The sequence below is a fragment of the Hirundo rustica genome, chromosome 11, assembly GCF_015227805.2.
Source record: "Hirundo rustica isolate bHirRus1 chromosome 11, bHirRus1.pri.v3, whole genome shotgun sequence".
Classification (NCBI taxonomy): Eukaryota; Metazoa; Chordata; class Aves; order Passeriformes; family Hirundinidae; genus Hirundo; species Hirundo rustica.
The window spans coordinates 20,727,022-20,751,039 of record NC_053460.1 but is presented as its reverse complement, the minus strand read 5'-3'; the positions used below and the strand labels follow the sequence as shown (position 1 = coordinate 20,751,039).

At 45.5% G+C, this 24,018-nt stretch overlaps 2 protein-coding genes across 3 annotated transcripts in view; one reads left to right on the top strand and one right to left on the bottom strand.

Moving 5' to 3' along the window:
- LOC120757649 (transcription initiation factor TFIID subunit 4-like) overlaps positions 1 to 10,548 on the top strand; it is a 150,061-nt gene extending 139,513 nt beyond the window's left edge. Inside the window, exons 15-16 of the mRNA XM_040075154.1 lie at positions 7,870 to 8,134; positions 10,462 to 10,548. Of these exons, the coding sequence (XP_039931088.1) occupies positions 7,870 to 8,037 (168 nt within the window). The 3' untranslated portion in view covers positions 8,038 to 8,134; positions 10,462 to 10,548. The remainder of the gene's footprint in view (positions 1 to 7,869; positions 8,135 to 10,461) is intronic.
- A 1,412-nt stretch (positions 10,549 to 11,960) lies between these two features.
- KCTD15 (potassium channel tetramerization domain containing 15) overlaps positions 11,961 to 24,018 on the bottom strand; it is a 44,208-nt gene continuing 32,150 nt past the window's right edge. For both annotated transcript variants that reach the window (XM_040075158.1, XM_040075157.2), the window contains exons 4-5: positions 18,536 to 18,841; positions 11,961 to 13,116 (exon numbers count right to left, since the gene is read on the bottom strand). In XM_040075158.1, the coding sequence (XP_039931092.1) occupies positions 12,961 to 13,116; positions 18,536 to 18,841 (462 nt within the window). In that variant the 3' untranslated portion in view covers positions 11,961 to 12,960. The remainder of the gene's footprint in view (positions 13,117 to 18,535; positions 18,842 to 24,018) is intronic.

Here is a 24,018-nt window from a genome sequence, read left to right as displayed (position 1 = left end):
ATTTGTTTCCTTTTGGGGGCCTTTCTTCTGAGAGCTCTTTGTGCCAATCTAAGTTTTTAAAATGTTTTCAGAACAAGCAAACCACTAACTTAAAAACAGCCAAGAGTGAGACTTAGCTGTAAGAAATGTGAAGAAATCAAGAACTGAATGCCTGAATGATCTGGTAACTTCTCCCTGCTGGACTCTATCATTTCTCCCTAATGTCTGAAATGCACCAGCCTTAATTATATTCCATGATATTTGCTGTAATAGAGTGTTAGCTGTCTTCCACCTTTTATTTACAAATGTTAATGTCTTGTTTCCTGCATACTGGACTGTGTTCTGGCAATGTGCTTATCCTGTGAGCTGAAGGTATTAGCATTTAGGGCTTAATTTTATTGCCACTCAATCCAGAGATAACTGCATTGCCTGCTTTACTTTGGTTTGTTTAATGGGCTGGGTATGGGTAAGGTCCCTGCACTACCCTCAGTCCACAGAGGAACCTGTGGTAATTACAAGGAAAGGTTTAGATCACTGTTCAGAGAGAGTGACTAATCCACCAGCAGATTTTACTCAGGAATAAAGTCCTAAGGAGCTGGTAGATCTGCGGGTATTTTTGTCCTTTGTTTGGTGCATAAAGTCCCTTGATTGGCACTTGCACAGTTGCTGGGAGTGAGCAGGATGGCCAACAGCTGGAAACACAATTATTATAAAGTCTGGGTGTTATACATCATAATTAGGCTTAAGAACCGAAAGTCAGCTGAGATGAATGAGGGCAATTCATGCTCTCAAGAGCTGAGAAAGTGATTTTGTGTTTTAGATTGGGATACTTTTCTCTCTGTGTGCTGCCCGTCCCCCTCCCATGGCAGGGCTGGCAGGATGTGAAGCAGCTGTGTGGTCCCTGGATCTCAGCTGGACACGTGTGGGGGATGTTGTGATGCTCATGGGGGTACTGACTGCTCACCAAAACCTGCTCTCAATGAGCCTGCTCCCCACCAGTCCTTCTGCTCAGAGTGTCTTCAGAAAGAGACAGGCCAAAAAGCAGCCTTTACTGCACAGCAATTAGGCATCTTTTAATTAGATATTGAAACAACTAAATTTTACAGTTTTATGTGTCTAGAGGTTGATGAATGTCAAGAATATTCTAATTATTTTATGTTTCTGATTTAATGAAAGTCACAGTCATACAGGTTAGAAAGGGAAGGGCCACCCACTGTGTAAAGCTGAAATAGTTTCAAACTAATATCAAGGATATTAGAAAAAATTCAGATGGGAATGAAGAATGTCTCAAAGAAAATGTGAATCCTGCAAGCTGGGCTGTAGGGCTTCTCCCAAAGTTGGTTTGATGTTTCTTAATTCCCAGTGTAAGAGAGTGCAGGGATGTACAGAGTGACTAGGTTGGAGCAACGGAGGCAAATCCTTAAAAAAACCTCAACAAAGCAACAGAAAACAAGGAAAAAGCCCCTATGTTAATATTGAAAGACGAGAAGGGTAAAGCACCACAATGCTTGAAAAATAGCAATAAAAAATTTCGGCAGGATTAGTATTTCAAAGGGAGCAGCACTTGATTAAACATTTGGAAAGCATGCGAGGAGAAACATTCCAAGCAAAATGAAAATATACGTGTATGGTGGAAACAGGATAAATAGAATATTCCACTTATAATTACCACTGCAAGAATGCAGCCCAAACTTAAGAATTCTTAATCAGGTAAAATTGTCATTGCTTTTAAGTCCAAGTAAGGCAGTGGGTTGTGTTGAGTATGAGATGCTTGTGGATAAAGATGTTGGCAGGACCCGTAGCTGCTCTGAAGAGCAGGTTCATGAACAAAGGAAATGAGAAGACCCAGAGCATGCACCAGCAGCCCATTGTGGGTGTGCTGCAAGGAGCTGGAGGATACAGGGCACTGTGTTCTTAGCAGACACCAAATGGGCAGTGGGGGTACCAGAAGATCTTGGAAAGGTCAGAGGTCTCTGCAGAATGCCGAGCTTATCTCTAACCCCTGAGAATTTCTGCCTCACATCAATGCAGTGATTATTCAGACACTGCATGGATACATCGATTAAGGAGTGAAAATTAGTTGCAGTCTGGTTCCTACCTAGAGTGACCCATTGAGGACTGGGTACTGAACACCCATCTCTTTTGAGCAAGTAAATGTCAATGCCCAAAGCTGCCTTACACTTCACGTCATTATTTGTTGGCACTGGGGCAAGCTCCTCTTTTTCCCAGACAGTTTCTCACTGAAATGCCTTAGAGCCTGCTTTTTGCCCCTGCTCTCATTCAGCTGGGAGGGAAATGCTGTCTTAGAGGGAGCAACAAGTGGTGAGATTGGAATAGATGCCCAATTCCCTCAGCTGGAAGATTTTGGTTTGATGCTGCTTTACCAAGCAGGTTTTTTTACTGTAATAGTACTTGCATATGTGACTTGGCGTAATGTAATAAAGGCAAGGAGCAGGTACATATAAAATTTTCTGCTTGTAATGGCAGCCCATTTCTTTAGGTTCAAATAACGCCAGGTAATTATAAACTGAAGTGATCACATCTGAAGAAAAAATTTTCACGGTATCCATGACTTAGTTTGATTTACCTTCCCCTTATTATTTCTTAATTTAAAAATTACTGCATGCTGTCTTTGAAATGTTGCAATTGTGTTGGTATTTGAAGTACTTGTAAGTACTTGTGCAAATCAGTTTTTCTGATGTTTGTCTGCAGGGCGAGGTGTGTGTTTATGTGCCCAGGGGAAAGGAGATGCATTTGCATCCAGGAGGGTGTAGCAAGTGAACGGGTGCCAAAACAGTCTGTAGGAACAGTTGCACTAAAATAGTACAGGGTAAAAATGTTGGCAAATGAAAATAACCAGCTTCTGAAGAAAGCATGGAACTAATCCTCCCTGTAAATTCTGCTCATCCGAAGGCCTAAATGATAGCTTTTGGTGATGAGCCTTTCTAAAGACACTGTAGAGCCACCACATTGCACATATGAAGATACACGTTACTTTTGTAGATATAATTATATTTCATATAGTATTGTTAATCTTTGAGGTGCTGATGAACAGTTATTACATTTCTGTACTTTAGAGGCATCTTAATTTTAGGACGTTTCAGTGAAATCATTACTATTAGCCTCAGTAGATGTTGGATTAAACCCTAATTTATGTGGGACAGCTAATCATTATTAAACAGTATTAAACAGTATTATACCTGTTTTTCATGTGCCTCTCAGCCAGAGATCTAATAGCACTTTATGCAAGTAAAAACATAATTGCTGCAGAATATCTCCAGAATGTTTCTTGTGATTCAAGACCTCTTATTCATAAGAGCAGACTAATAGATACCTTATCTTCCCACTCCTCTGCAGTGCATGCAGCTTGCAGAGACAAAATTCCTGGTGTATTTTACTCTATAGCTCGGCTTTGAATTGTTGCTGTATGATTCCCACTTTCAGACTTTGGCTTGAAGTGAAGTCTGCCACAAGGATGTGCCACGTAGCCTGGGAAGAAACCCAGCGGATCTTTTATCATTATTGCCTTGTCTCTGGCTCACAGAGAAGCAATAGCTGCAGATCAAGACTCTGTTCAAAGCAGAGATGTCAGCACTGAATTGTTTTCTGGTGAAGGAAGGATGGATAAAATATTAAATGCAATCTTCCCTTATCTTGCCCTTATCTTTCTGTTCCCTGGCAGGAATATTGTACTGTATTTCCATGGTTCTGTAATTCAAAGTTGAAGGGATGCAGGTTTGTGAGGAAAAAACCCAACCAAACAATTAATTGTTCAACAGTAGAAATCGTTGTTCTAAAAATAAGTGTAGATTGTATTACATTTGCTTTCTTCTGTGAAAGCACTTCTATCTCGAGCAGGGAACAGCACATTTTTGGGATTTACACGCTTTGATTTCCATCCACCTGCTGCCGTAACTATTGTAATTTAATTCACAAAGACACTACTACTTTGGGCGAGTTTGCCCATTTTGGAACGAGATCATTTTGGAAGAGATGCGTCTGTCTGCCTCAGTCCCCTTTCCGAGCAGCCTTGGGGATCCTTAGGGATGCAGTTGGGTGTTGGGGCCCCGCAGAAGGAGGGCAGAGGTAGGAGGGAGCTGGAGATTTCCAGTGCCTGCAGCTCCTGCGGGAGCTCCTGGCTTGGCTCCAGCAGAGAGAGGCTGGCTGGGCTCTCAGGAGGAACAGGCTGCTCCGTGAGCTCCGGGGAGCGCCTGCCTCGGGGCCACACGGCCCTGCGGGCTGGGGACACCTGGGCACCACCTGGGGCACCTGGGCGTGCGACGGGAGCCCAGCCTGGAGTAGCTCCGACAGTCCGAGATGGGGGAAGGTTTGGGGGCACTTGGTGGTTGGTGAAGGGCACAGACTGCTCCTGGAGAGAGGAGAGGTGATGCACACGCTGTTCACTGTGGCCAGCAGTGCCGGAGCGCTGTGACACGAATGTGGCTTCGCTGGCCTCTCTGTGCGCAGGGCTTGGTGTAGCCTCCCTGTCACTCAGGAAGCTTTGTTTCTGTGGCAGACTGTTGTATATTTAGCTACTGATCTACCAAATCTTTGGTCAGTAGTTTATTCTGAACTGTTTGTACTTCCCTTTGCGAACAGCGTGTTTTCTCATAGAGGAAAATCATGAAAATAGCAAACAGGCTGAGAAAGGCGGCCCAAATCATGTGTCGCGTCTGACATAAATTCAGAATTGCTTCAAAGTGTGCATACTGAATGAGTGACTACTCTGATTCTTCTGAAGCCATAATTTCAAGCTAGGTAGCTTCCAGCACTTGAATTAAGCCTGTCAGTCCAGCGCTGTTATTTGGAACGCGGTGAGCTCTGTCCCATCAGCTCAGGGGCTGAAGTGCAGTGAAGCTGTTCAGGCAGACAGGCTGTGACTGTCTCAGTGGCTCTGGGATTACACGTTACCCAAGAGCACGGCACCATGGCGGGGTTACGCAGTCCTGCCTGGGATTTTCTTGAACTGATTTTCTCTTCAGCCCTGGCCGGGAGCAGGAGCTGGGGCGAGTCTGAGCTCCCCAGCCCCTGCAAAGAGAGCACAGGAGGAGTGTTTGCTCTCAGCTGGGCTCAGCTGGGTGATGTGCCAGGTCTGAGGCAGTCCCCAGTCCCCAGGTGTGTCACAGGAAAGGATTGAAGGAGCGGGGGAAGAGAGGCAGTGGGGACAGGAGAGGCTGGGACATCGCCGTAGCTCATGTTTGGAAGCCGTCTCAAAGTGAAGAGGCAGAGAGTTCATATATAAATTATAAATGGGATTTTTTCTGGTCTGGAATGTCAGGAAGTTTTCCTGAAATTACAACTAGAAGTTCACTGATAAAAAAACTAGCATTGATATATGTTTGAGTGTGTGGGATTTGGGAATAGCTTGTGTGTGGCAGGCCAGGAAGTAAAGGAGGTAAACAATTGACAAGCATTTATTCTTTTATTAGAGCTTTTATCTGTGTAACTGATTAGTTGCCATAGATACAGACAACACAGGGGCTTGTTTGGGTTGATGAAAAATCTGTCATGCTGATAAAAAATGTGATTTTTCTTGAGAAAATTGTGAGAATCTGAGAAAATTTTGAATTACTTCAATTCCACTATTCTTGGCCATTGTTTTCAACTATACGTTAATTGATGTGTGCAATTAAATAATGATGGCATTTAGGAGTCTACTTTTTTAATATAGCAGCTGCAGAAAATTTTGAGTACAATGCAGTACCAGACAAACTGATTTTTAATTTAAATTAGTGATCATATTGACACATATACACTACTGTTCTGTCAGCTTACAGATGTGCTTCTGTGTTTCTAAAATAATTTTTATGATTAATTTTCACCTTGTAAAACAACTCCAGAACATGCTTGGGTAACTGATGGGCTCAGGGGTGTGGTTGTGGGTGTGCACAGCTTGGTGCTGTGTTCTGGTGCTGGGTTGGGATATGCTCTTCCTCTGTTGAAGTTCAGCATCTCTAGTGATAAATGCAATGAATATGACTTGGCACAGCTACATTCCAGCTACTCTGTCCAAACAGAGGGCAGTTGCTTGCTGTCAACTGATGCAAGAAATAGTTTTATATAAAGAAAAAAAAAAATTAAATGATGCAGCTTTTCTCTGACTGTTTGGTAAATGTGTGTGGGATGCTCCCAGTCTGGAGTGCTATGGACAGTGGTTTCTATTGAGTGTAAGGTGGCCACATTCCTTACAAGTGTATTTGTCACAGGTCCCGTGGTCAGGATGAATCTGAAATTAGTGCTGTGGGCAGGAGAGAGATGCACCATGGGCTGAACAGAGAAGAAGTATTTTTTGAGTCAGCTTGATTTAAAATAAACACACACACGGTGGTTTCTTAGGGACTTAGAAACAGTGGGCACAGCTGTGCGTGCATGGTCAGAGTGCAGGGAGAGGCAGGTCAAGGTGTTCCAACCTGTAGAACACAAAGAGTTCAAATGATTTTGTTTCTTTTAGGAATGCAAAGTGTTTCCTGGGTTAAGGTCTGAACTGGAAGCACTGCTGAATACACGGATTATGCACTGGGCATGTGTCTGGCTCCAGCACGGATGAGCAGCCCTTGCAGCTGCATTTCCTGTGAGCAGTGAGGTTCAGTGCTCAATCAATTAATTAACAAAAACTGCTCCACACTGGAGAGCAGAGTCCCTCAGCTCAAATGCTCCGGGTGCCCAAAGGTTGTGGGCTTCTCCCTCCATTCCCTGCATGCTGAGCCACATGCACTGCACTCCATGAAGCCTTTTGTTTGTGGCTACAGAACAGGATTTGCCCCATTGCTGTAACTGAAAAAGCAGCTAAGGGAGAAGCAGTTCTGCAAGCAGTCACACTGACTGTGGTGGACAGAGGGAAGCAGTGCCATGCCCTGCTCTCAGCAGACCAGATCTGTTTCCCCTACAACCTTTCAGTAGTAAAATTACCCTTAATTGTATTCTTAATGTGTGGAGTCAAGATCCTAGGATAACTATTTCCTAGGGAAAGAAAGGTAGGTTTGAGCAGCAGTAAGTAAATTCGGGGTATTAAAAGTATTGAAAATTTTACTAGCTGTCTTAAGAGGTTTGAAAAAGAGCTTAAACCTTTTCAGAGATTAAAACCTGTTTTTCTAAGTTAGAACATTTTATTTTGCTACAAACCAATTGGAATTAATACAAACACTGGACTCATGGATGAAAAAATGACTGAACATGTGTATGCATCAGCTTTCAGTTTAAACTCCATGAGTCTGCAGGGGCTGTGATTATGTCCTTTCCTTTTCTAAATATTTAGATCACAGTGTTCTCAGGCCCAGAACTTTATATACAAAGCCAGGATGAAGTATTCAGTAATTCAGTACCAATGACCCAATAAAAAATACATATAATTATTTAACATAGCTGTCGAAACAAGTACACTAGTGTTTGTGTTTAGCATCTCCAATGTCTGAGTCTGTGTGATTTTTCCATTTAAGTTTTTGATTGTTTGCTGAGAATGTCCCCACCCTGAGCCCTTCTCTTCAGCAGGCCCAGAGGGAGGCCTGGGGTCCCTGTGGGGACTGCCAGTACGGCACTCACCTGTTCCAGTCCCTGGATGGGCAGCAGGATCCTGCACACATCTGACATATTAATGGCCTTCTCCGCTGAAAATCATTTCGTTCTTAAAAGGCTCCTGAATTTGCACTGGTCAAATACGTCTCCAGTGAATTTTAAGCGAGCAAGGTTCAGTCTCACGTGTTTGCACTTGAGGCCTTTACTCAGGTTAACACGGTGAGGCTCGGAACAGAAAAAATAATGTAACAGTAAAAAACCCCTGATGTGATGTGTTCAGAAGGAGGCTCCCAACGATCCTCTGAAGCTGTTGGATCCAGCAGCTGTTGGATCCAGGCCCTGGTGCTGCAGGCCTCAGCTGTGGTTGTTCTCTTGCAGGGCGCGGGGGCGTGCGGGGGCAGCCAGGCCGGGCTGGGCACGGCGTCCCCGCGGCAGTACCCGCGGCAGAAAATCACACGGGTGAACCTCAGGGACTTCATCTTCTACATGGAACAGGAGCGAGAAATGAGCCATTCCCTCCTGCTCTACCGAGCTCTGCTTAAATAAAGCCAACGGTCGTACTGATTGCTCCACAGAAGCTCAACTTGCTTTGAAAGCTGTCATTTTGATGTGCCTTCTATTTTTTTCAGAAGTCAATGTTCCAGTAATTTTGTTTTGTAAAATTGTCAGACACATGCAATAAATTCCCTTTATGTAAAATATAAATATATACCACTATATATATATATATATAAAATATATATATATATATATATATATAAAAACCACAAAAAATGTGCAAAAGGTTTTAAAATGTTAACTCCATAAATAAAATCAGCATCGAAGTCTTGCTTCATTTGGCCATTTTTAAGGCTGAAGTAGCTGGTGTTGAAATGACACAAATGCAATGGCTCACCTAACCCACCCCCTGGCCAGGCCTGGCACAGGGTCACAGGAGTGGGTCCCAGCCTTGGTGTTCACCTGAGTGTTCACTCCTGGTGCTGGGCTTGTTTTCAGTTTACGAGCACTATCTCACTAACCATGGTGATACCTGTTGCTGTTTAACTTAGTTGTAATGGCAATTTTTTGCACAGCCAAGAGACTAGCCACTGCACACTCCCATAAATTTTATGTATTTAGGATTTTTGCTTTTACTGCACAGCTCATTTCCTGAGCCATTTGCTGAACCAAATCTTAAGTGTATGAAATCAGTGTGCGGGGTCTCAGCTGAGTTACCTTGACTTGCTTCCAGTTGTTTTCGAAATCTCATCAACCTTTTGCGCATTTGTAGCAGCTGGTTAGTAACAAGATTCAAAGTTGCGTTTTATTTTCTAAAAAAAAAAAAGTTAATTTATTTATTGCAAAGAGTATGGTTTAATGGTGATTTTAAAAGAGACTATTGTTCAGTAAAGATTTTAGAGTATTCTATATGGGTTTTTAAAGTCGCTGTAAAGGTTTTTGGGGGCCGCTTCTGCTCCTGGAGTGGGGAGAGCAGGTGAGCCCTGGCAGCCCAGTGCCACCTGCAGTGAGGACACCTTGGACACCAAGGCTCCAGCCTGGAGAGGCTCCTGAGCAGGCACGTGGCTTTAAGCATGAGGAGCAGCTGTAAGTACCTAAAGGCGGGGGGAATGCCTTTTAAATGCTTTGCTGAAGCAGAATTTGGGCGCACACGGAACCCGGCGACGTCGGTGTGAGCCTGAGAAATGGGGATCGAGTAGGACGCGAACAGGCAGGGGGCACGAGCTGTGCTGCAGAGTTAACAGTGTTACAGTCACCACGGAAGGGAGACATTTGCTTATTTATCTTCTCCGTTTTTACTATGTTATGCTTGCCACTTTTTTGAGGCAATATTTTTTTTGATGGGAAACCATAGCGAAAGCACAAATAGAACTATTTGTCCGATAGTTTTAAAAACAAAGGTTTTAATTATTTTTTAAGGTTTATGAAAAGCAGAAGAAAATTTATACTGCTGCTATTTAGCCAAAAGATTATTCATAAGGTATTTAAGGCCAGGAAGTGTAAAGTTATGTTTTAAATGTATCGATAATTTGTACATATTGTTTATAAAGGCCTTGTGTTTATTAGAGTTACGTTATTTTGATGATTTCTGTACATACTGGTAAATACCCCCAATTTGTGTGAAAACATACTCCCTTATTTGTACTTATTTTGTAAAGAAATAAAACAATTTACTAAAGTAACACATCGAGTGACATACAGTATTAATTTATCAAACATGAATTTCACATTGTCTTGTAGTTCTTAAGCACTGGTCAGAAACATTTTGCATTAAAATATTAACAGAATACCCACAAACAAATATTAAAACCAAATACTTCAATGTTTTGTTGTGCTGATTCTTATCCTTTGTGAAACATCTAGTAAAATTGTCAACAAACCTCGGTGCCATCAGCAGAGAGAATGGATGCACTCAGCAGTGGCTTTCTGGGGAGCCAGGAGTCCAACGAGCACAACAGAACATTCACTTTCTGTCTGCCACTGGAGCTGTGACAGCCTGGACGCAAAGTGCTTGTGAAGCCTCGTGCTTGTCAAGCACGGGGCCAGTGCTCAGCAACAGCGAATCAGAACAGTTTTGCTCAATGGGATTAGGTGAAAAACCAGGCTGTGCTTCGCTTCTCGGCCTTTGCCACGCAAACGTGTGCTGGCTGCGCACCACAGCTTCACTGGGGCTCTGTGGTGCTCTAAAACATCTTACTGATGCTGAGCAATGTTCTTCATTAAGTTATGTTGCTGTGGTTTAAGGCCAGAAGTAAATATTCAAATCAGTTTTTGCTGATATCGATGCCTAAAAATATAGGGAAATAAGTAAAAAATATATAAATGAAACCGTAATAATCTTTAAATAAGTGACCTGAAGTTACTAACTAAAAAAACATATCCTAGCTTAACTTTTTTTTTTTTAAAAGGCATATTTCTTCTAAGAAAGTGATTGTTTCCACATGTCTTCCTTGCCTTTGTGCTGTCTTGCAGTCAATGCTGTGATGTCATGGTTTAAACTTTCCATCTCAAGTTCACATTTAACTCGGCTGGCACAGCCTGGAACCCTTTCCAATGCCACCTCAGCAAAGCTGCCCCAACGACAGGAGCTGCTTTATTGAGCCATAAAAAAATACAGTAAACACCAAACTGAGGAAAAACCAACCAACCAACCAACCACAAATACTTCCACCGTTCCACAGATGTGTAAAAGCACCATCCCAGGCTGCGCTCCCCAGAGCTGCCTGGGGAGAGCACCAGGGGCAGGAGCAGGCCCCTGGGATGGAATATCACCTTTATTCCCTGGCTGAGAGGTAAGAACGGGACAGGGTGCGCTGCCACTAGTGCTCAGCTCACCCCGTGCTGGAGGGCAGGGCAGGAGTGGATACAGGATAAAAACAAGAACGTGAATGGACTATTGAAGGATACTTTGGACTTAAAGGTATGAAAGTAATAAATAAAACACTTCTATCTTTTTGTAAGACGTGGCTACATCAAGCTGAACGGAGCAAAGGGCTGGAGAAGACGCAATCAAAAGTTCTCACCTCTTTCAAACAACATGGGAGATACAGTGAGTGTTCCACCCTACGTGCTTGTTTTTGTTCATTTACTTTACAGAAATGTTTATGGCATGAAGTACTGTATAAGAAATGTGCATACACAAATACATGACAATTATACGTTAAGTTCTTTACAATATTAAATGTATAATATACAATTCTACAGATATCTTACATACAAAGGTGAATGTTGCGCCATATATTCAAATATGGCAACGCCTAGCAACTTTAGAATGTCGTACAAGTATAAAACCACAAAATAACATAACTTTACAACTCTTAAAGTAGACAGATTTGCTCAACTGTTCTGCTAAGGTAGCAGGCCAACTGGCCAGGATTGCCATTAGGGATTTCCGAGTTGGGTGACCAAGGTGAGAAAACCTGCAGAGGTCTGATTTTCCATGGACAGGTATCCAGCCCTTTTCCAAAAATTAGACCCCTGTCTAGATTTTACCTTGGACAGTCAGTACAGCTCATTGCTTTTGAAAATAGTCTTAAATACGACTTTTAAATTTTGCCTGATTGCAATCGATTTGCATTACGAACTGTTGACCACTTAATACTCTGTCCCTTGTTCTGTATGGCCATATTTATGCATCCGAAAAGAATTTAATTAAAATTCAGCATCTACAACAGTATTCTATAAATTAATGTGGGGGAAACTAAATTGTGATTAACACATGAATTAGTGATTGAGGACCCAATCATGCTAAACAGCAATAAACAGGATTTAGCAGAATGCTATTTATAACCTTGCACCTGCAAACATGGTGCTGTCTCCTGAGTTAGAAAGCCCTGTGAGTCAGTGCCAAGTCCTGGCAGAAGCAGGACCCTCCTGCAGACAGACCCCTGACTTTGTTACAGAGAAAGTTACACAGGTAGAGGGCAGCTACAGAATTCAAATTTTAATAATAATTTAATATAATAAAACAATTTAAACCGAAGGCAGCCTGCTTTCATCTGGCAGTGGCAATACAGGGTTTTAACAACTCTTTGCAAGAATTCCCGACCCATAAAAGGTGGGCTTGTCCAAAATTCTTAGTTTCCTGCTAAATGTGGGCTTCCAACATGGTTAGTAAATGATTAATAAGGGGTGGCTTGCTTGGTAGAACCACGCTTCTTTGATGATGCAAAACTTAACAGTTGTGTCAAAACATGATTGGCTTTAAAAAAGCTACAGCTCCACGTGGGGTACGTGACCCTCGTGTGATGGCATTTTAGTTTGTGCTTCCAGATCCCTACCGTTGCAAATATTGCCATGAGTGGGCCTGTCTAATTTCTTGTCACTTGTTTGGTTTGGTTTGTGGCGGGGGTGGGGGTTAAGTACTGAGCACCAGTGACTACGAATCAGTCCTGTTCTGGTTCTGGATCCTGTTCACAGAAAGAGACCTCAGTTGGAAATGTAGTATAAAAATAAGCCATTTGCTCATGTGGGTGAGTACAATCACCAGGTGAGCGTGATGCTGGGGGTGCAAAGCACGTCTGATATGGAGGAGGGGCAGCAGTCAGGGAAGGTTCTCAGTGCAGTTTTAGGGTTCTTCCTCCCGCAGACGCCCCCGGCCCCGCAGCGCAGCTCTGGGGTGTCCCTGGGCTCCTGCTGGTCAGTTCCACTGCTTCCATGGCTCTTGCTGCAGAAGTCCAGTCCAGGGCCAGGGTTTCCGAAGCTCTGCCTGTTCCACGCCGCTGCTGGTCAGCCCAAGGTACATCCCAGCCCTGCCACGCTGAGTGTGCTCAGGAACTCCGCCGTGAACAACACGCAGCTGGTTTTTCAAATGCATTCCAGGGCTGGCTATGTGACAGGTAGTTTCAGAATACCACTAATTGGCAACATAAAGTCAAAGTCTGTTTGCTAATACTGTTTTGCAAATCCTTAGTGTTTCACATAAGGGACTATTCAACACTTCTACGGTTACAAAGGGGGCACGGGGAGGGTCTAGTCCAGGGGCTCCTGTTTTATTCTGATTGTTGGGGTGGGTTGTGGTCGTCTGTCTTCGCGACACAGCACGTATTCGCTGAACTGGGAGGAATCCACCCCGCCACCACAGGAAGCTGCCACGTTAAATCCCTTCTGAAATAACCTTTCGAGCACCTGCAATGTGGAGGGAAAAAAATCAGATTAATATTTAGAAAATTTTAGTGATAAAAGCATTCGGAAGCACCAGATCTACATGATGGATTCAGTCTTTCCAGTCCTCGTTGAATGAATATTATTCAGCTATAATTCTATAACTTATCGTTAAATGACTATACTGTGATTAAAGTCTCGCTTTCAGCAAACCTCTGTAGAAAACAAAAATTAATCAAAGAAATAAGCACTCTGCAGAACAGCTTAGTACTTTATATAGTAAAGTACTGGACTGTGGTGATATTGATGCTCTCACTACTTATAGAAAACAACATCAGATTTAAGTTCTAATAAAAAGTGCCAATTATTCATTAGTTAATATGAACAGGCTGAGAGAAAGGGGGGCTGAGAAGCTCCTCCTTGGTAGATGAAAACGTATTAGGAGTTTGAATGACACATCCACCAGACCTTCGTGGCAATCACAGCTGTTTGCCCTCGCTGCAAGGGAGCAAAGCATGGCAGGGACAGGATGCAGGGCCAGGATGTGAACAGGGAAATGTTCTGGCCCAAGAAAGAGGTTAATCTGTACTGCCCAAATACGTATTTTCTCTTTGTCCTCCTAAAGAAAAGTTGGTGCAATTTAGATGGGTGAATTAAGAAAACCCAGAGGCAACTTTAATTTCTGTGACTGTCCCCCAGCACATTTCCTCAGGATATCCTGATCCTGGCACTGGCATCGGGGCTGTTTCTCACGTGGAGCCTGGTGATACTCAGGACACACTGGGCTTCTCCCAGAGTCAGGTGAGGGCAGATGCCAGATCCACCCTGGGCAGATCACGGTGCAGCTCCCACTCAGGCTCTCCTGAGTCCTGGAAAAATGGTTGCTGCGTTTGTCTCTACTGGTAAATGCCATCAAGGAGCAGCAGCCTGTGCTGGTCTCCAAGAGCCTCACCCAAAGTGGGGTTCCCACTGTGGCAGCACAGGAACAGGGAAGTGACCCCATGGTTTATTTTAACCCAAGAATCCCAGTCACAGCAGCCCCAGCTCTGTGTGACACCCCTGTGCAGCCACTGCAACCTGGACCAAACCCTTTACACCCCTGTTCTTTGTCCTGGGGAGGTGTCTAAGCAATACATCCACCTCCAAATGGAGGCAGCTGGTACTTTCCTGGGCTCAGGTTCTAGAAGGAGTTTGGTGTGTGTTCAGCTTCCCTGGGAGCAAGTCAGTGCCTACACCAGAGCACAGCCCTCCCCCTGACACAGGCCCACGGGAGGCCATGGCGCATTTCTCAGGGCACCATTGCTTTTGCCTGAGCGTTGGCTTTGCTCTCTCCAGGAACATGACTTTGGAAGGACAGCTGTGCCCAAGGTGATGTCACAGTGCAATGCAAACCATGGCAGCAGCGTTTGCTGGCTTTAATCCCTTCGATCCCTCCTTAGGGGCTGCCTGTGTTATCCATCTGCATTTAATCCAGGGTCTGGCTTCTCAGGGCTAACTAAAACATTTTACTCTTGCTACCCTGGCTCAAAGGACGGGCAAAGGAAAGGCTGCTCCAGCAGAGCTTTGCCTAAGTCATGCCAAGTCTGCTGAAAATCAACTTGCCTGAAGAGTTCTGCCTGGCCCTGGGACACAGGGAATTAACATTCTCGGAAAGTCACATCTGCCAAATCTCCCTGACTTTTGCCCTGATTTTTACGGCCTCTACACTGCAAGAAATAGTAAAACTGAAAGATCAAGAAAGCACACCATAGTATGGAAGAAAAATGAAGTGAGAGAGAAGAAAAGGCAGGGGAATGGGTTAATAAAATACATTTGAGATAAAGAAAGCTTTCATCCCTCTTAATCGCCCAGGCTGTATGAGGCCTGTAGGACAGAAATGGGGTGCAGACACCAACACTGTTCCTCCTCAGAGAGGAAGGCAGGAGGAGTCTGAGACAGAAGGAGGAATAAGACATCAGCAGGCTGCTGTTTCACAGGCTGGAATATATTCTGCCTGTATGATGCTCACTGCTCCTAGCCCTGACAGGATGACTATGAGAGACAACCCAGCCATGGGAAAGGAGGCTTCTCCCACTGAACTGCACAGTGGAACAGAGGATTGACAGGTAAGATTTCTGAGAGAAGGGACTTCAAAATCCTTGCTAAAAAGTTTTTTAAATCAATTTGCTTATAAGACAAAACAAGCAGGGGGGTGCCCTTGGCTTGCCTCAGACCAAAGCTATGGAAAGCTGGATGTTAAGACAGGATTCTTTTTCACTGAGCTTCTCTCTGCAAACACCCAGCCCAGATAGACATTACACCTCAGAGCACCACGCGCTGAACAAAGCGATTTCGTTTTTGCTCAGTACGTGCTGGAAGGACCAGACTGCAGGCTATAATCTGGTGGTAAAAACCCAGGGATCATCAATTTTCTCAGCAAGAAACAGAACAGGCCAAATTCTGTAAACAATGCTAAGGATGTTTAAATACTGCAGTTTTAAGTGTCACTTGGGTGAGGCTGAGCTCAGGTCTAGGGAGAAAGGCTCCTTGCGCTGAACAGCATTTTGAACATGGACAGGTTTAAATTTCATTCAGAGAATTTGGCTCTACAACATTATTTCTTCTGCAGGTAAGATATGGACAGGGGAAAGCAGTGACTGTCTCTGCTCCTTTGCTGAAATCAGAGCTACTTTGCTGAAAACCGCCAGAGAGGATATGCCAAAAACTGAGTATCAGCTGTGACTCTCCCATGCACAGGGACACATGCACATTATTAAATAGAGGATTTGTGCTTGGATTTACTATATGCTGTCTTCCAATATTCCAAGCACATCTGATTTTGTTGGAAGGTTTTCCAAAAGGAAACCTGATCCTTTCACTTAGTGCATTTCATTTAAATTTTGCAGAATATTAACAAATACATTCTTAATGATGAGGACTTAATGTTCAACATTCACAAGCATCACAGAATTTTCTCTAAGGTAAATTCATGTCTCCCACCAGAACCCATTGCAAGGAGTTGAAAAAACCTATACCTATACATAATTACAAATGGGTGTAAAATTACGAGTTACTGTATTTTTTTGCCTATTCGGTGTTGATGTTCTTTGTTTTATATGCACACTTCTTGATAATAAAGCATGTAATGAAAATATTTTTCACATATAGAAAAAAATGTATAAATATATTGCAATTGTGCTACCAAACACACTGAGCAGAGCACAGGGAGACAGAGGTAAATGTATCATCTCAGCAAACAGCAGACGGGCTTCCTGTGTTGCTCTTTGGGATCCTTTGCAAGCAATTCTGCTCTTCCAACCACTACCCATCTCCCTAAAGTCTGTGCATTTGCCTCACTGTACTTCCAACTTTTGACTTAATATTGTTTTGCCAAAAAATCCTTGGAGGGGGAAGAGCAGTGCCTGTGTGCTGACCAGAGTTCATCAGAGCCAATGCTAATTAGCTGCTGATTACATCAGCCTTTGGTCTCAGAAATGCATCATTTTCCAGAAAGTGTTTGAAAACACTTTCTATTAATTATATAGTAAAATGATGCAATTTAGTAAAATGATGTAATTTAACAGTATTACTTATACTGTAGACTCTTTGACAGAATTTTTTTTCCACACCATGAACTTGCAAAGGGACCCTTTGATTCTGTCTGAATTTTGACTGAATTCAAAAAACATTCAAATAATAACAGTAATTAGTGTTCAGCTTTTGCTACACATGTAGCACGTGTATCCTAGGAGCTACAGCCCTGGATAAAAGAGAGCTGAGTGCTCAACCATGTGGGCAGCCAGAGGTGTGCCAGGCAGTGCCAGGCTGGTCAGTGGCTCACCCTGACCCTTGGTGGTGGCAGTTCCTCCAGCTCCTTGTGTGATCTAACAGGGTCAGCACGGCTGGCACACAAATGCTCTTCCCTACCCACTTACCCGAGCTAAACTCTCCCTCTGCTCCCAGCACAGCAATGGAGACACCTCCCTGTCCCACTGCCACCCAACAGAGCTGCCTCTGACCACCCTCAGCCCTGGGCTTGGGGCAGCCCATCCAAACTCACCCCAAACCCACCCCAAACCCTGTCAAACCCACCCCAAACCCTGTCAAACCCACCCCAAACCCTGCCAAACCCACCCCAAACCCTGTCAAACACACCCCAAACCCTGCCAAGTGTGAAGCTGCTAAGGACTGTGCAGATTTAACCACAGCCTGGTGAAGTTCAAGCAAATACACCACTTGGGAGTCGTGAAGCCAAACCCAGCCAAGCCTACTGGGTCTGGGCTGGTTTCACCCAGGGGTCACCTCTCCATATTCAGGTGACTGCAGCTCCTGCAGATGTCCCCCGGCAGCCTGGGAGACACAGGGAGCCTGAGCCTGCTTTGTAACACCCACACAGGCACAGGAGCTCCAGGTTCTTGTCCTCCCCAGCTGCTGCACCTCCCTCCCCAGCCAGGCCCAGCTCTTCTGTGGGTTTTTGCCCACTGGGGAGTTTATCGAGGCAGCCACGGCATTTCCCACAGCCCGGCTGACGTCCCAGCCACAGCCCATCTGCACGGGATGCTCACTGGGGAAATACTCCCCTCCAGGTTGATTTCCCTTCCCCTAACACGAGCATTTGCAGCATGTGCCAAAGGAACACACAGGAAAACCGAGAGCTCTGCCTTGCCTGTGTTAATGAAAGCCCAAGTTAAGGGCTTTAACCATGGCCAGGTTCCTCCCCACCGCCACAGGACAGCCACAGCAGCAGAGCCCCGGCTGCAGCACTGTGACCCCTGAGAAATGGCACTGCTTGCCCACAGGCTGCTGCCTAAACACAGACCATGTATTTACTCCTGCTGCCATCCACCTATCTGTCCAGTTAGCTTCTTTTGTTTCGTATGTTTAATTTTAAACCTAATGTCAAAACTCTGAGTATAAAATGAAATACATTTTTGTTTAAAATACTCTGGGCAATTTTTATAGAACATCCTTTCGAAAAAAAAAAAAAAAAAAAAAGTGCAGAGATCAATTTTTTTAAGTCCATCCCGCAGGCACCATCATTTAATTATGAGTGAGACATAAATTATGCATTTACACATTGTTGCATTTTCTATAAAATGGTGTGGAGATTTTTTTTTTTTGTAGTTTTTGGAACTCTCTCTTTCTTCCTAGAGGCACTTTGGAAGGAAAAAAAAAAAAAAAACCTGCCAAAGGCTATACATTGATGAAAAAAATTAGCATTTATCAGTATAACACCATTATGAGGCCAGCATGGTACTAACATACACAAAATCTAAATGTATTTTTCTGCTTAGACTTAGGAAAACCTGAAAGACTGTGATCTCACCAGGCAGAAAAATGTTTCCTTGCAGTATAAGCACTGAAAGTAATTGGGCAGAAGCAAATAATTTGCATATAATTGAACGAGACATAGTAAAAAAGCACCCCAGCAAGGAATGAGGCAGCAGGCAAGGCCGTTCATTACCTGCACTGAGTTCAACCGGCAGTATCCATTCAAGGGAAACCTGATAACGTGGGTGGGGTCCTGGTTCCAGCCCGCGTTCACCGAGTTGCACATGACATCCCCGGTCTCCGGGAAGATCTCTTCTATCAAAGCCTTCTCCCCGCTCAATGCAATTCTCTCCCCCAGATCTGGAGTCACTCTTACAACCAAGCAGTCACAAGGCTGGAAATGTTTCCTTTGTTCTTTCTCTTGTTTCCATCGCTCAAGTTCCTTAATCATTGGCTGCAGCTGGTAATACTTTGCTTCTTCATATAAAAGATTAAAGTCCTGAGAAGGGAAAGAGAAAAAAAAAAAAAAAAAAAAAAAAAGAGAGAGAGAGAGGGAGAGAGAGAAACCAGAAATGCTTATAGTTCTCTTTTAAAAATGAGTATTGTTCCTGTTTGACCTACTTAGGCTTATGTATTGTCAGCAAGAGAGCAAAGGCAACAGGTACCCACGTACTTACACCTCCACAGAAAACCACACGGTGCTGGTGTTGAATCTCTTTGAGCTGACTGAGAAGTTCCCATTGCACTGAATTATCCTTTCATTTATTATCCCACAAGCTCGATGCCAAAAGGCTTTACTCTTGGATTAAGAAATCAGAATAGCTGGTTGCAATAAACAAAGCTTACTGATGTAAGAGAAGATGTTCCAAGCCCTAATCTTCACTCGTGGCCTCGGCTCCTTCTGATCTCAGAGCAGATCTCAGGCTCTGCTGTCGCCTCTCACACACATTAGGAGATGGAGATGTCAGTTCAGCTTCACTTCTCACCTGTCTTTGCTGAGGCTGAAATTCAGCTACAGCAGCTGAGCTGCTGCCTGCGCTTGATGACTATTCATGTATTTGGAGTGTTGGAGCCTGGTAAATGACACGGAGGTAGTGCCCATGCTGCTGGCGGGGAGCCAGCTCTGTGCTCCGACAGCTGAACTGGAACAGTTCTTCCCCGCCATGTGTCCATCACTACACTTGGGCTTTGGGCAATTCAAATTCCCAGTGTGATCCAATTCCCAGTTCAGTGATCGTTTCATCAGATTCTGACAGATCTTCCCACCTCAGTGCAAGATGTGAGAGCACACGGAGGCAAGGGGTGTCGAGCACCCCCAGAGCCCAGAGGCAGCTGAGCCCCGCAGGCCAGAGGAGGAGGAGGAGGAGGAGAGGGACAAGGCCCTGGGGCATTCTGCTCCCCTGCCTCCTCCAGCCCCCGAGGGGAAGAGGAGCAACAAGAGCTCAACCCCGTGCACAGACCTGGCCTCGATTTCCTGGCTCTAGCACCTCTTTCCACATGCAAATGCTGCACCGCAGGTGCTTTTGTGGGGTGTGCTGGAGGTCAGCACCTGGGACAAAGGCCACTTCTACTCCAAGGAAATGAAACGTAAAACGAAATGAAAAATCAAGACTGGAACGACTGAAATAATTTGGACCGGAAAGTACGATATGACAAGAAGCAGTCAAGAAATGGGCACCAAAACGACATGAAGAATAACGGGTGTGCTGCTGCCCCGGCACCCAGGGAGGAGGGGAATCAAAGGCCAGTGAAAGGTGCAGCTCTTCACAGCGCTTTAGAATTAACCTGTAAAATCTCCTGCTGCAGGGTATTACCGAACCAAAGCACTTAGCTCTGCTCAAATCTGGCCCCACAGCCCCAGCGGTAGTGGAGGTGCTCCTTCACCCCAGGGCTGCCTGCAGCCCGGAGACGAATGAATATTCACAGTGACAGGGCAAGGTGATCGACTTACAAAAGGGACATCCAACCCTTTACATCTCTTTGATGTCTGCTAAGGTTGGGACAACGTGCACACGGCTGAGGGAGAAAAAAGGACTGGAGGATAAGAGGAGCAGAGGGGAAGAGGGATAAGAGCAAGTGGGAAGAAATGAGGGCAGTCAACACTCTCACGGGACAGCTCGAAGATGGAAAACAGAAGATTAAAGGAGGAATCATGCAGAGAGCATGCTGCAAACAACCACCGACCGGCGCTGGGAAGAGGCCAGGCACAGAGGTGTGGAGGCTGCCTGCACTGCTGGTCTCAGCCCCAAAGCCTCGTCCTCTGATGGCAGGGATGCTCACCCTTCCCCAAAACCAGCACTCTCTGCTGAGCTATTACTGCTTTTCTCTGTCCACCAGTGACACTCCCCGGGTACTGAACACGAGATCAGTTTAAACCTACAGGAATCAGTGGCCTAAATTAAAAAAAAAAAAAAAAAAAAAAATCTGAAATCTCTGTGCAGGACACTGAATCAGCAGAGTCTACCACCTAACTGTTCACTACAGAGGTGTGTGCAGTGGCCTGCCAAACGTTCACTTCGCATCTGCTGGTGCCATGGATTGCTTTTTCAAGCAAGGAAACATGCAATGCTAAGGAAAAATGCAGTGGTGTAGAGTGAACAGGAGCACCCAGTACTTTCTGAAGGTAATGGAAAGTCATCTGCTGTTTTCAGTAGGTCCTGAAAAAGCAGTTTTAGAGTATCTGGGTTCATGGACACTATAAAATAAGGTATTATTTGTAAAATCAATCAAGAGAATATGTGCTAAGAAAACTCAACTGGAAGAGATGGTACAGTGACAGAAAAAACAGCCCTTCGTTTTTGAGAGCAGAGAGCAGCACAGTGCTCCTGAGGCTGGATGCAAAGCCCATTCCATTAGAGAGTCTTTGACTGCCTTCACTGGCTTTGGACTAGCCTGGCAGTACCCTGAATCACAAGACTTCAAAGGTCCTGCACCCTCGGGCCAGAACAGCAATGCCATAAACCAAGCAAAACTCGGATCACACCACCCCTATTCCCACAGCCAACCCAGCCCACCCCACTTAGTGACTCTTGCTAGCTGTCATTTGCCCTAAAATGAACAGGAGAAATTTTACATTCTGATACCATTCTGTGAGAAGAAAACCTGCTTTGAAATGGAACAGCTCTTCCCCTACAGTTCCCAGGATGCCAGAGCCACACTTGAGGGGGCTGTGTGGAAATCAGGGCTGTGCTGGAACACCCGTGCTCTGTGGGACAAGGTGGCACCTGCTCCCACGGCCTGGGCTCAGTCTGGTGTTGGGGTTAGTCTCTAAAGTCAGACTCTCATGGCTGTGTCATTCCACGCTTGGATTCAGCACAAATAGAGAAAAGGTTGTGCACCTGAAGAAGGGCCCTGTAACAGACCCTGGGAAGGGAGGTGTGCTGGTGCCAAGAGGTGATGCCAGGGAATCAGGGCACCTACTGCCAGGCAGTGCCAGTACGGGGAATTTGTTGTGCTGTAGCACAGTAACAAGTGCAGGGGATAGAAAAGTGTCTTCTGTAGGCAAGAGGAATTCCCTGCTGTGCAGCAGTGACAGTGCTGGGAAGGGACACCGTGTGTAACCCCAGGCACTGCTGCCCACAGCCACCAGCAGCAAAGGCTGCCCTGCCCCGCTCTGCTCCTCCTAGGGGACATTTCTGCAGCCAGGGACTGGGGCATCCTGAGGGAATCTGACTTTGTTTAGGGAGGGAAGAGGATTTCACAAAGCCAAGAATGCAGAGTGAGTGTCCCACAGCATGGGGGTCTGGTTCTCTAAATCCTGTGCTTGGGCAGGGCTCCGCACACCAAGCCCACCATCTTCTCCTTCAGGTTTTATACACTGCTCAGAGCTCTGTCTGTGACCAGCCCGGGAGAGTCCAGCTCTGGACCATCTGCACGAATGCTCAGGGTGTCCAGGTAATACTGGCACAGGTATTTTCACCCTTGCACTGTAGATACCAAATGCTACCCTGACGATTTACTGAAGTTTAATATGAAATATAGAAGTAGAAGAATTAAACCCACAAGAGCCCTCGCCAGGGAAATGCCACAGGAACTGCATGAAAACATTTCCACGCTGATAGTTTCAGTGAGTTACCAAAGGCAGATGCAGACACGAATCTTCCTGCCCCATCCAGGAGAGGCACATCTCACTGCACCAGGCAGGGAGGAGCCACAGTGGCCACAGGCACAGAGGTGACTGAAACAGCCCCAGAGCAGGGCTGCTGCCCCACACCAGCACTGCCCCGTGCCCATGGCCACGTGCAGCCTGTGTCCCAGAGGCTCCAGCCTGGTGGCAGGGCAGTGGTGCTGAGCAGCAGGCAGCACTCCGCAGCACATTTTGTACAACACCTGGGAGTTCCTTGTCCTGCAGGACCAATGCATCTCCCCTTTCTTATAAACATTATTTCTCTGTGTTCCCAGCTGCCTAACAGCAGTAGCAGAGCAAAGCACTATGATATAGTGGAGCTGCTTCTGTTTAGCCTAGGAACACATTTTACTCCAAAGGTGATTCCCACCACCTGTAGCAGCCACAAGCAGGGTGCTGTTTGATGGAAAGGATAGTACAGCCTTTGATTTTTCTGTAAAGTACCACAAAAAGCCTTTACAGCTACCATGAGCCTTCAACTTGCTGTGGCTGTTGCAGAACTAGTGGGGAAGTTCTGCCAGGTCACTTGAAAAAGGGAGCAGACAGGCAGGCAGGATGCACACAGCCTTTCTCCTGCCACAGCTCCTGGCCTACATTTAGACCTCATGGGAAACACAAACAAATCTTTCAAAGATGCAGCCTTTTGCCTTTCACAAAATAATCTTCTGCTTTTTGTTCAGTAGAAGAGCTATTCTTTGTGGTGGATTTCAAGAGGCTAAGTTCTGCAGTCACCCCTGACAGGGGTGACATTCCCGGGGAGGAGAAGGGGGGTGTGACCTGCAGGCCAGCAGCGCTGCTGTTCCCTGTCAGTGCCAATGGGCTGGGACAGAGCTGCTGCCAAGGCACAGCCAGCACAGGCTGAGACCATGTGTCCCACAGACCTGATGCTCTTCTCTTGGTACCAAAGACATCCTCTATTTTCGTACCTAATGCTGACTCCTGAACAGGCTGAAATGGCTCTTTCTGTCCACTTTTCACTTGTTATTCTTTATTACATGAAACAACAAACTGTCATCCTAACTCAGTGTTTCTTTTATATTTTTAGCGCTGTGAAGATCTGACTCCTGGCTATGAAAGGAAGTTGTTCACTTCTGCGATGACAACTGCACCGTTTCCTGAGGTCAGCCGGAGAAGACTTTAGATGCAGGCACACAAATTTTCTAACTGTATTAATAAATCAGAGTGGTGGCCTTGTCACTCTGGTGTTACAGGCGATCTCTGTAATCCACATAAAACTCCGATGTCCTGCGCCTTTGTGCTGCTGCCCCCTCTGAGAGGGAGGAACAATACACAGGCTGCCCTTGTCTATTTTTGTTTGATGCTCTCTGAGCAAGGAGCGAGTCTCAAACAAGCGGGCACGACAGCTCCTGGGTCTGCGCACAGCCGGGCGCTGCCGGCGCAGGGACACGTGCTGCTCAGCCAGGGGGTGCTGGGGAAGCCCCTCTGCGGGCAGGGCAGATCAGGGCAGGAGTGCCTGCGCACCAGGGAGGAGCAGCTGCCGGGCAGCCAGCCCTGACCCGCGGTGCGGCACAGCCGTGCGCCGGCCCCCG